Source organism: Cyanistes caeruleus, chromosome 6, assembly GCF_971803275.1.
Source record: "Cyanistes caeruleus chromosome 6, bCyaCae1.hap1.1, whole genome shotgun sequence".
Lineage (NCBI taxonomy): Eukaryota > Metazoa > Chordata > Aves > Passeriformes > Paridae > Cyanistes > Cyanistes caeruleus.
In genome coordinates, this window is record NC_141706.1 from 31,347,326 (window position 1) to 31,360,513 (window position 13,188).

General features: G+C 37.9%; 1 protein-coding gene across 3 annotated transcripts in view; it reads right to left on the reverse strand.

The window, feature by feature from the left end:
• INO80 (INO80 complex ATPase subunit) overlaps positions 1-13,188 on the reverse strand; it is a 65,042-nt gene that overhangs the window by 42,341 nt on the left and 9,513 nt on the right. For all 3 annotated transcript variants that reach the window (XM_086892825.1, XM_023928156.2, XM_086892826.1), the window contains 10 exons: positions 11,064-11,225; positions 9,198-9,318; positions 7,748-7,962; positions 6,672-6,725; positions 4,995-5,198; positions 3,517-3,712; positions 3,268-3,335; positions 2,747-2,956; positions 2,091-2,171; positions 851-946 (listed from right to left, as the gene is read on the reverse strand). In XM_086892825.1, coding sequence (XP_086748951.1) covers positions 851-946; positions 2,091-2,171; positions 2,747-2,956; positions 3,268-3,335; positions 3,517-3,712; positions 4,995-5,198; positions 6,672-6,725; positions 7,748-7,962; positions 9,198-9,318; positions 11,064-11,225 — 1,407 coding nt within the window. The remainder of the gene's footprint in view (positions 1-850; positions 947-2,090; positions 2,172-2,746; positions 2,957-3,267; positions 3,336-3,516; positions 3,713-4,994; positions 5,199-6,671; positions 6,726-7,747; positions 7,963-9,197; positions 9,319-11,063; positions 11,226-13,188) is intronic.

A 13,188-nucleotide genomic window follows, 5' to 3' on the forward strand; every position in this document is an offset into this window, starting at 1 on the left:
TCATATCAAATGTTACTATGTTAACAAATCAAATACTTAAACTATGTTCTGTTCCTCTTTGCAGATGTAACTGCAAGCATCTGACACTTTTGTCTATCCTGAATTCTGAAATTGCAGCACTGTTTCAGCAGTACACATTTCTTTTCAAATCTTCCTTTGCAACACCCCAATGTTTTCCACTGGAGGACAGGTAAGCAGCTTGTTTTATCAGTACTGATAGTTCCTTGCTTTCTAATTTACTATTTACTATTTCTATTTACTATGTTTTCACATTCACAATATACCTGAAAATCTTCATTTGTTTTCTTCCAATCTTTTTGTTCCTATCCATTTGTGCTTTACTTCTCTCCTTTTTCTTGATTATTAACTGTATGCCCCTGGCTTTTTTTCTGTTTCTGTAATAACTACATTTTGCTTCCCTCTTATCTGTTCAGCATTTGTTCACATACAATCTTTACCTGACTCAAATTCACCTGAATGACTGAAAACACATCTCTAACTCTAAAGATACTATATAAAACTTGGTATATTATTCTTGGTTCTGCTGCCAGGACCACACATTAAAATTACATGTCCATTTACTGACTTACTACAATTCCTTACTGAGAAGGTATCTTTAAGTCGATGCAAAGTCAAAGTCATGTGATTAAAGTAAGAATATTTTTAAGCCCTAGATAACTAAGAACTCCAGAAAGAAACTGCATGATGGAAAAAAAATAGCAGAAACAGGCTCATTACAGAGTTTCATATTCCAAGGTCAGTAAGCACCCAGATGCAATACTGAACTCAGGAGAACACAATGGTTTGCTCTCAAGAAAACAGAACAAACTTCCTCAGACATGCTCATTACCTTAAATTTAGGTACAAATCTGGCAAACTCCTGGTGCCAGTTGTTCAGAGTAGAGGCAGGTGAAATTATTAAAAAAGGTCCCCAGATGTTCTCTCTCTGGAAAACATGCAAAAATAAATAAATTAAAAAACATAATTGAAGGGAAGTAATATAGAGATGGTTTGATATGGCTTTACATCTACTAAATGACAGTGGCTTCATGAGAGAGAACTGTATGCAACACAGCAAAACTCTTCCAGCACAGCAGGGTGATACAAAATCAAACAGAGCGGATCTAATGTTTAACCGAGACTTCTTTCATAACAGCAAAGTTGTTCCCAGAACAAACTCCTTTGTCTCTGAGAGTTGCCACCTTCATGTTACAAACAGCCACTGTCATTTTGATAAGGAAAAGAACTTCAGGTGGCATTGAAAAACTTTGCTCTGCCACATCACAAATTACAGTACTCTCTGGTGATCAACTAAGTTGATCCATTAATATATTAGCAGTTACAAGCTGGCCCTCAGAAGGGCCAGAAGAATAAAGCCCTGTGTAACCTTCCAAAAACCTCAAGGTGCAGTGTCACAAGAAGACAAACTTATCTTGTTATTCCTTCCATACAGATGAGTTCAAGAACTTTCAGCTCTGCATACCTTTTCAGTATTTCATCAACAGTACCAGTAACATAATGAAATGTACATAACTGTCTCTTGGTCACTAGTGCAGCTGATTTTGCTTCTAGCATCACATCATTGATATCTACTATTTATGCAAGTGACTGGATTGCAGTCAAACCCTTTATTTTTTGAAATAAATGTATCTATTTCTGCATTAAGTAGTAAGCTTCTGTATCTTATTCTGTTTTGTTTGTCTGCCCTGGCACAGAAGAATCACTATGCTTCCTAAAAAGCCCCACTGGAATGTGGAAATTAATGCTAATTGCCACAAAGCTCAGAATTTGAGCACTTTGATCTGTAAAAGTCAGTGAACCATCAAGTGTACAACTCGTTCTCTCCTGAGGCTTTTATATTCAGTGCAAGTGAGAAGATATTACTCTGTGAAAAAATGAAAACTACATAAATAAAAACTGACATACATACATACATATTTATAACTATTTGAATGGCTCCATTTGAAAACAATGTATAAAAAACCTTTTAATACATTTACGTTTTATAATCCAAAATTCATTTCCAACACGTGAAAAATACGCATCTTCTATCAAGCATACTACCCAGGAACAAGCTATAATTCACTTACCTCAGCCAGATGTGCAAGGAGAGCAATACTTTGTACTGTTTTACCCAGACCCATTTCATCTGCCAGGATTCCATTGATGCCCTGCAAAAGATCCATAAAATGAACACCTTTGCTTTACTACTTTTTAATCTACAAAGAACTGTCAGAACAGTTGCTACTGAATTGAGTGGGAACAGCCCCACTGTAACAACTCCGACACTCTGAAACTTTATAATCTCTTACATCTGCTCCGGAGAGGGAACTGATCTCAACTGTATTTCATTGATCTCTCAGCCTAATTTTCCCCCTAAGCTTCTCTGCACTTCATGATCCCACTATGACTTGGGCACACTCACAAGGACAAGACTGCCTGCAGTTTATCAGCTGACCCAAGCCTGAAACAGTATGCAATGCCAAGCAGGAAAGGCCTCCTCCACGTATGATCTAAGTGATAAACAGTTGTATAAACCACATAAAGTATACTGAACTCAATGCTCCATTCAAAGCCGTTATGTCCTAAATAACCAAGAACACTGGTATGTGGCCTACCTAATATTTTTCTTTCTTCCAAATACATTAAAGATCAACTATAGTCCATTTTTAAAAACAGCAGATTCCTTTGGCCATCTTTAAATAATTCCAGAAGTTATAAAAATTTGCAAGATGTACTAATGTACCTGCTCATATAGGTTGGCCAGCCAATTCATGCCCTTCAGTTGATAACCTTTCAGTTTTCCATTGAAAATGGTAGGCTGTGGAATATCTTCTCCTGCTCGGATAGATGGGTTTGCTAAACTGTAGCTCTCTCCAAACCCAGTACCGGACTTGTTAGCAGCCCGTAGAGCAGCTACCCGACTCTCTTTTGCATCTTCATCAAATGATCTGGTCTGAATAGAAAGAAGGTATGCATAAGATAGTGAATATATTAACTTATCAAGAAACAGCAGTGTAAAAGGCTTTATAATTCACATTAAAGCATGATACTCACCAGAAACTAAGAGAAAATTAGCCTGTTCCTATAGCCCAAATCTTTATACTCTGGTTTTCTAATTAGCACAAAACATGTCAATGGGACTAAATTCAAATCCGGCCCCTGGAATAACCTATTTGACTTGGCTGCTATGAAAGATCCTGATACTGTGGTCTCTGCCAATTACTTTGCTTGCTCTTCTACTTCTTGGATCCAAAAACTACATACCCGGGCTTGATGAATCTGGTAAGCATCCTCAGCATTCTTCAGAGCTTGGGCCTTGTAATAGTTGCTATCTGAAAATACCATATCCATGTTAGAGCTCTGCAGCAGTAACCACCCAAACACACAGATAAATTCCAATAATTGCAGTAGTCCCTCTTGGAGAGAAGGATGTTGTGCTTTAACTTGTTAAGTTTGTATGATAACACACGGAGTACAGTAAATTTCAAAAGAGTATGTAGATGAATCTCTTACCATAATCCTCTTGGGTGATGTTGACCACTACTCCTCCACCAATATCAATCTGCCTTTGGGTAGAGCTGTCCTCCAGTTTACGCAGGATTTCCTCCTGTATCCCATCATGTCCAATATCTCGTTTACGACTCATAAAATGGGCATATAATTCAGTTTGTGTTATCAGGAAGTTAAGTTTTCGCTGCTGTCTCTTAGCCTAAGAGAAGAGCATTACCAAAAACAAAAGGAGGGGAAAAAAGAGAAAGGACAAGTGTTCAGCATTAAAAATACAATTAAACAAAAAAATTAATTCAGTAATATATCAACAACTAATCTATCTAGATTATGTTAAGCACATCACTTTGCTAAGTGCTACATTATTAGTTGCACATAAGAACACTGACCAACTCCATAAATATCTATATTAAAATATAAAATTGTTGTAAATGAAAAGATTTTTAAAATCCAGTAATCATGACAAAAAACACCATAATCTAATAAAAGAAAGTTTAAATGTTTTGTTTACACTGAAAAATTAAAAGATCAATAAAAACAGCACAACTTTATTGGTCTATAGTAAAGAAACTCAGCAGTTAAACGCTCTCATGGCAACCTCACTCCCACATTCTTTTACTTAATAGTAGAGGGAATTATGGTAGTATACATGAAATATATCAATAGGTAATATAGCTGAGATATTATCATTACTCAGCACTCAGCAAGACCTTGCAGAAGCTCTGTTCACCCTTAGGCTCTGGCAAAAAATGCAACAGTTAAAATCTGCCTATAAATCTAAATCAGCAAAAAGCTTCACAAAATCCTTAAGAATTTGCAAGAAAGAGAGGAACACAAAAAAATGCAAGCCTAATTTAAGCACAAAACTAAATATAAGGCATTCTGAAGAATCAACCTTTCCTCATATAAGGTATACACACCTGAAGTAACAACCCCAGATTCACTAGAGAACTTTTACAATGAAACTTTCTTAAATTCAATCCCTTTTACTCTATAATGGAGTTCAGGAAGTTGCTAGTTGTCCAATAGAAAAGCAAGCACAGAAAAACTTTGTGTCCCATAAGTAAATCACAGTAAATCAGCTTACAGCAAGGGAAAAAGAGGACCGGAAAAAAATTCAGTGTCAATGAAAGTGCCTTCCATTCTGGACCCAGAAAGATGCACAAACCATCACAAAACATTGGCCCTTACAACACTGAGCTGTGTATGCCTGTGAAACATGCACTGCTTCTCTAATTCCTTCCTCAATTTCACTCAATTATAAAGAATTCATGCAGTTTGAAGGTGTTTTTTTAGCCACCGCTTGCTAACAACATTAGAATAATTATGTGAAGAAAAATAAGATAGTAGAAGAAATACGTGGAATAGCACTGAACAGACCAAATAACTGAATTTCATGGTTTGGATTTAGAAACTCAAATTATGCAGTCACTTCTGTGTCTCCTCATCATATTAAATATCAGCAATCTGTGATTCTGCTGTACCTCTCTCATCTCCTCATCCAGCTTGCGTTGCTCCAGAGCCTCCTTCTCAGCACGTTTCCGATGCTCTTTTTCCACCTTTTCATACTTTTTCCAGTAGAGAAGCATCTCCTTGGTGAGACGACGCGCTCGTGGTAGAGTTTCCTTACAGTTTTTCTGCGCTTGAATAGCAGCTCTACGGACTTCCCTCATGCACTGGTGGGCAAGCTAGAGGGAAATAAGATTTGGGAACAGTGGTAAAATGAGCAGATTGTAAAGAAAGCCAGCAATAAACAATATCAGATTTCTTTATAACCAAGTCTGATACTTCAGAAGAGAAAAATCTGTGATACTTTACTCAGCAGCAATGCTTCTAAAATGGCATGAGAGAATGCAATTTTCCAAAAAAATTCTGAGATGATGGAGAAGACAAAATCTGCTGTCAGTTTCAGTATGGCATACTACTTAAAAGAGTGATCTGACGGACAGGTCCTTGAAAGGGACTCAGAAGAACAAAATTCAAGGCTTGCCTCAAAGCTCTGATTCATCTATTTCTTGACACTTTTCTGAGCTTATTTTCTGACTTTTCAGTAAGAATATAATTAAGAATACTGCAATAGCAGTATTGGTTGAACACAATCCTGTTCACATTAATACACAGAAAAGTGAGGGAGCATTCTACAGTTTTGATACTGTTTCATGAAGCATAGGAAAATGTAATTTTTTTGTTCTAGTAGAAATAATTTGATGTCATTGTAATAACGATCAAAATTGCTGGGTTTTTTAGTTTGTGACAGTTTTTTCTTCCACTAAAATGTGCACATCAACAATTCAAACATACAGATTTCAAATGATAAAACAAAATGAAGGCCAAAAAAAGTGGAACTTCAAAAAATGTAAATCCTACTAGCCAAATTTCTTAAACATACAACCAAGTCCCATTTTCTGCATCCCTTACACAGAAAATGCTCCCTTTCTCGATAATGTATATACAGAACAGGAAATTTCCTACATCATCTTGTCTCTAACAATTCTTAGTCATATACTTGATTACCTTTTCATCATGAACCATATAAATGGATGAGACACTTGAGTATAACCCTTGAAAAGTGCTCAGAAAGCTCTTAGTATTTGTAAGTAAAGTTCTCTAAGTAGAAACAATGCTGATTCTCAGAGAAGACTCTGATGAGAAGATGGATTGCTTTTGCAATCACTTAAGCTGAAAACTGATCTATTTTTAATCTCAGGTCCTCTACATATTTATCTAAATTAAAGCACTTAGTATTCAAGAGTCCCTTTGATTTCAACCAGAATGCTTAAAATCAGCAAGTTTTAAGTAGTGGATAGATGGGCAACTCAAAAGTCAAAGCATACCAAAGCCACTAATGCACAGCATCCAAGATCAGTAAATTTAAAATGTACAAACTAAGTCTTTAAAAAGCCAGAAAGATCTCATGAAAGGAACTCATGTTGCTTGTTTTATCTGCTGCTTATGAAACAAGACAAAACTACACAACTAAAAATTGAAAATCCTTATATACATTATATATAATATATAAAAATATACTTGTATACAGTGCTTTCTCCTATACTGCCCTGCTACTATAGTCAGTATTGTAAGAAACAGGAGAAACATAAAGAGGTCACAGTTTGGTTATTACATCTAGTACAAGGAACAGTATGAAACTAAACACCACCTACCTTTTTGCTGTTGGTTAGGAAGAGGTTACGAGCTGAAGCTTTCTGTTTGTATGCCTGTAAAAGAGCACAACCTGTAAATTAGTTAAAGGATAATGGCTTCACAGTATTTTAAAAAAACACTACCTAGTCTTCAGCAGGTACATGTGCCAACTTCAGTCATGCACATTACTGTATAATTGAGAATAGGTACTGTAAGTATTCTTCATTTTAACTGAAACCGCTTTTCATCCTTAAAATACTGAAGGCATATATAAATATATTCCGAATCCTGAAAGAAGCGTGCAAAACACCTCTTTTTTCACAATTGTTTCTTTAAATTACTACTGTTGCAAAGCAGGGTTCTCCTATTCCATTTTTATCACTGAGACAAACATCTTCCAGTGTTTCCCAAAGAAGTTAAGAATTTATGCAGATCTTATGTTCTTCACATGATCAAAAATAATCTGTTGAAAAAATATGAACTCTCTCACTGCACATATCCTTAATTTGGCTTTTAAGTTCATAAAGGATGGTACAGTCATGACTTGTTGTAACTTCCTAGAATTCCAAGTCTGTTAACTGTGAACTTCAAAAAGCAGGTTCTAAGGTCCACTCTGACCATCTCAGAAAACTATCAACAGTGAACCCAGACTTCTGTTTCAAATGTGCCTGAAGCTTGTCCTGTAAATGACACAAACACTTTTCCCTAGTCTGTTTCTGAGGCAAGGTTTGAAAAACACAGACACTGTGGCTGAAACACCCCTTTTCTGAACTTTATTGTAAACCTTGACACTGGTTTGCCCTATACTGCCATCCTGTAGATCAGCATGAGTACCTACTAGAGCTTAGTGCACTTTTCATTGCCGAAGGTTCAACAGCCATGGCAAAGCACTGCGTGATCCATTTAGGTACCACTGGTGATATTTCAACTACACATTGCTTACGGATTACAGAATTCCAGTTAGGTCATTAATGACCACCAGAAAAATCAGGTCTTACTTTACTTTGTTTTTCCTAAGTGTCAAGTCCCCACTAAGTTAATTTTCTATTTCGCTTTCTTGTATCATCACTGATCTACTGCCATTAGCCAAGCTCACCTTAGGCAACTCCTTCTTAACAATGCTAAGCCACACTTTCCGCCGACGTGCATTAAGTTGCTCAATAGACAAATGCTTTTTCTTGGGCCCAGGTGGTGGTGTATCGTGAGAAAACTTGGCAAAAACTTTGGTCTGATGATGGTGGCGTCGTGGTGACTCCTCTGAAGAGAGTTCCTCCTCCCGTCTTCTCTTTTTCTTTACTTTTTTCAACTTGCCTGCACAGCAACAATAGTCATAAAAATAAAAATTTCTATTCTTGGCGCACATTTAATTAGGCACCTTTCCTGAGTAAATTCTCCTAGTCAATTTATATGTGGAACCAACAAAAAAAGCCAAACTCATCCATGTCTGCCAATTCTTGTGTAATCAATTTATGCTATTAGATATGATCTCTCTCACTGCACATATCCTTTACTCATTACGTTATAATGGAAAGATTTTCCTGTTTAACAGAGGTGTGAAATGCAATTACTTCCACCTAGGAAAACATACCTTGAGAATTAAAATGTCTAGGACTTGGTGCAATGTTTCTTGCTTTGTGGCAAAATTCTACTTAAAGATACGACATTTAAAGGTGACAACATTTATCATTTGGTACAATAAGTCTCAAAGCAAACTTCTCAGCAAAGAAAAGATTGCATTTAAAAAGACTGGCATGTTGTCATGTTCCTCCTTTCAGAGGAAACTGATACTGGTATCAGATATTAAAAATGTACACTGTGAGTATGCAAACTTATGGATGCTGCAAGATTAGTGGAGAAAAAACCACCACAGTTGAAGAACTTGCAAAAGGAAGGAAGACAGTCTGAAATAACCCCTTAAAACACAGCTTGAACTTAAGTACTTGCACTAGAATTCACCTTACACTGACAGTTCATAGCCTTCTCTGCTTCCTTTACAGATTTACAACTGCCAGCCCAAACAAGAAAACTGTACTTCCTGGCAAATGTGCATCTCAGGAACTCCAACTATTACGTCAGATATAATTCTATTCAAACTGATATCAAACATCAGCTCTGGGTTCCCTCTATTTTCCAGAAAACACTCTGACTCCCTGTAACTTCCTGATCAGTAAAACTACATATTCAGGAATAACTGTGACAGCTACTGGGTAAGTTCTTATACTGTTCCAAGGACTTACCATGTTTTCAAAATACTTTTGAGTGAATGGACCATGATATGAAACAACGTTTATGGATTCCAAACCACTGAATAAGGTGCACAAAGAAAATCTTAAGCCATTAACTCTCCAGTCCCACACCTTTTTTCCACCCTAGCTTTCTAGAAGTCAGACAATAAAGCACAATATTTTCTGAAAACGTTTGTCAGAACTTGGTATTTCCCTGCAAAACTCACAAGTCTTGAACATTTATGTTTAATCAAATGAAACAACGTAGGAAAGAAGTTAAACCACAGTAGCCATTTAAAAGCATGAGGTTAGTGACTTTACCTTTTATTTTTTTCTCTTCTTTAAACTTCTTTTTCTTGGGTCCTAGCAGGTGGCGCTGCTGCTCGTAGTAGGGGTCGTAGGTAGAGAGCAGCCCCGCACTGTAGTACTGATACTGCTGCAACTGAAGGGTGAAAATGAGCAGGTAACAGAGACAGCCCCTAAACAAGCTCAGTCCTGAACATAAACAAGAGATCAGGAAGCATGCCCTTCTCCATATCTTGCATTTGTTATCAACTATCAGAGTGCTCAAAGTGAAACCACTGCTCCCAGGGGAGGCCTCCAAGTTCTGCACTGGGAACTGAGCCCACCTGGTTAACTAAGAGGGAAGAGCAGGCAGTGAAGACTGCAGTTTCAAAACATACTGCTCTGTCTTTTCCATACAGGTACTGACCAGCAAGGCAACACATTACATGAAGAGGTCCAACTATGAACCTAATATTTGTTTTGCTTGCATTCCCAAATTACATACATGTTCTACTTTATCATTCCAAAGGATGTAAAAGGATGAGCTTAAAGAAAAGGTATTTAAAAGATTTCCACAAACAACTTGAACACTCAGATTATCAAGTAAAAATATAGCTTCCTTAGCAATTTTTACCCTAAAAGATGAAAAATGCCAGTATATTCCCATCATTACTCAAACGAAGTACTGAAGAACTCATCACAGGTTACACATAAATGGGCAAATCAAAGGCAGTAGTGCTCAGATATTAACTATTTTAAACCTAAGCATACTTTGAAGTTAATAGAAGATTTTTGAAAAGTGAGACGCGAGCACAAACAAACCTTTCTGATATATGTTTCCCTCCCCCTATAACTGTGTACTGTTGATCTAACAATACACTCACTGGTTACTTTCACTGGGTATTATTTCTTAGTCTGGAAATAGGTATTTTTGTAAAATCTAATAAAATCATGACCTGTGTAAAAATGGGGTGTATGAATATTTGTGTAGCTATGCAATATTTCAAGAAGGTAACACAATATTGGTTCAGAGCTTTACAACTAAACAAAGAAGTAGAAAGAAGCAAAGACCTGTGTGGGAAAATACTTCTTCACTCTTCTGGTGAAATTCAAAAAGAATATGAAACAGGAAGACAAATTTAAACTTCAGACACATTCTCTGATAACAGAGCAGGATTACCTCCTTCATCTAAGACTTTCTGCTGCAATTCAAATCAGCAGTGAACATTTCTGCAAAAGCCCTTATGATTCAAAGAAATACATTACTAGAATCAAAGCAGCCATAGAATTTGGCTTCATATTAAGAAAAATGCAAAAATGCAGCAGACTATTTTCTTCTAAAGGGAAAGAGAGTATCAAAAGAAAACCCAAAACAAATAAACAAACTAAAAAGGTAAAAAGAAAGAAAAATAGTCAAGTGAAACCTCAAATCATGACAGAAAATGACAAGATAATAAATAAGCACTCCCTTTCAAGATTGTAAACATCACCTTGCTATTCATCACTTCAACGATGATATAAATACACTTGAATAGCAGCTACTACCTGTATTAGAATTTAACTCACAGCATCTCCATTTTCATATACATAATCCAAATCTTGCATTCTAACACCCAATATTTGCTCCAGTGATTGGGACAGAGCACTGTGGAAGCTATATATAACATGTGCCAGTACTAGTTACATACATTACTGACAGATTCACAGCATCTTTCATTCTATATATGTAACTGATTAAATAACCCTTGTCTCAAGTGATATTAAGACAGTTACTGTCTACCAAACAGTGTATTTTCCAGTCCACAAAATTATGAGTTTTGATGAAAACATAAAAACAGTTAAAATAATGCAGTTAAAGGAAAGAATAAAAATCAAGGAAATGTAAAAATTCTGACTTTTTACCTCTTTGTCTTTGCTATATTTACTTTGATGCAATTTTTTATACTTGTGTAATCGCAGCATATCATGAAGTTCTTCCCTTGAAAGAGTAAATTCTTCTTCCTCGTCTCCATCCTCATCACTTGGTGATTCTGTATCACTGGAATCATCACTCAGAAGGATACTCTAACAAGAATAAATGGAAACTAATTTAATAATCTCAAGTCCCCCTGCTGAATTGTTTATTTATGCAAAGCACTCCTGAGCCTTTATCTAAAAAAGGGGTATGGGTCTAGCCCAACAATGATACTTAGCTCTTACAGTGTCCATCTAAAATGACTCATAGAAAATAGTTTTCTGAGGACCAGACCTGTGTAGCAGTGAATTCAATACACATTTTCTGATTTGGAGGAAAATAGTTTTGTTAGTTTGTGATAGTCAAATCATTTTAGTCCACTTTGTCTGTTCGTGGTCTCAGAAAAGCAGCAGTGAGAAAAGCCAGGATAACAGCAGAAGTATTTTGTGATGTGTGGTTTTCAGGTGCTTCCCTACCCCAATTGTAGTTTGTCCCGCTACTCTACCTGCATCAGTTTCTGCAAGTTTGGCTGTTGTTTGATCTCCTGGCAACATATTTTTGCTAATTTGAGATGGCTACAATATAGTGAAAATGCAAAGACGGCATAAAGCCACCATTCCCCTCTCTTCTGCCATCCTCACTGAGACCATGTACCGAGTTCAACTTAAAAACAAACTTTCAGTCGAGTCACAAATTTCCATTTAACACATTTTATAATAGATTAGTTTAATTTGGACAGTGTACTAAAATTCAGATTCGAAAGGTAAACTAACTGCCAAGTCCACCACTAAACGCATTCCCATGTGCCACGTCCACATACCTATTGGACACCTCCAGGGTTGGTGATTCCAACATTTCCCTGGGCATCCTGTTCTAGTGCCTGACCATCCTTCCCAGTGAAGAGAATTTTACTAATATAAAATCTAAACCTCCCCTGGCACAACTTGAGGCCATTTCTTTTGCCCTATTCCTTGTTACTTGTGAGAAAAGACTCATCCTCAGCTCACTACAATCTCCCTTCAGAAAGTTGTAGAGAGCAATAGAGTCCCCCTCAAACCTCCTTTTCTTCAGGCTTAATACCCCCAGCTCCCTCAGCTGCTTCTCCTAAGACTTGTGCTCCACAGCCTTACACAGCTCTGTTCCCCTTCTCTGGACATGCTCCAGCACCTGAATGTCTTTCTCATAGTGAGAGGCCTAAACTGGACATGGGGTTTGAGCTGTGGCCTCACCAGGACACCAAGTACAGGGAGACAATCACTGCCCTGGTCCTGCTGGCCACACTATTGCTGATACTTGCCAGGATGCCACTGGCCTTCTTGACCACCTGGACACTGCTGGATCATGTTCAGCTGCTGCCAACCAGCACCCCCAGGTCCTTTTCTGCTGGGCAACTTTCCAGCCCCGCTTCCTCCAGCCTGCAGCACTGCAGGTAGGGTGGTTGTGACCCAAGGACAAGACATTCACTTTGTTGAACCTCGTGCAACTGGCCTTGGCCCATGAACCAGCCTGTCCAGATCCCTCTGCAGTGCCTTCCTGCCCTCCAGCAGATCAACACTCCCACCCAACTTGTCTGAAAGTGACTGAGAGTGCACATGATCCCTTCGTTCAGATCGCTGATAAAGACAATCAGCAGGACCAGGCCCACTACTGAGCCCTGGGGATCACCACTGGAGCTGCCACCAGCTGGATGTAACCCCAGGCTCCACCACACTCTAGGCCCGGCCATCCAGACAGTTTTTCACCTGGTAAACCATGCACCCACCCAAACGTGAGCAGCCACCTCATCAAGGAAAATGCTGTGGGAGATGGTGTCAAAGGCTTTACTGAAGTCTAGATAGACATCCACAGCCTTTCCTTCATCCATTAGGCAGGTCACCTCGCCACAGAACATGATCAGGTTGGTCAAGCAGGACCTGAATTTCATAAACCTAGGTTGGCTGGACCTGATCCCCTGGTTGTCTTGCACATGCTGTGTGATGACACTCAAGATGATCTGCTACATAATCATTCATGAGTACCAAGAACAGGCTGACAGTTCTGTAGTTTCCTAGGTCGTCCTGCCAGCTTTTCTTG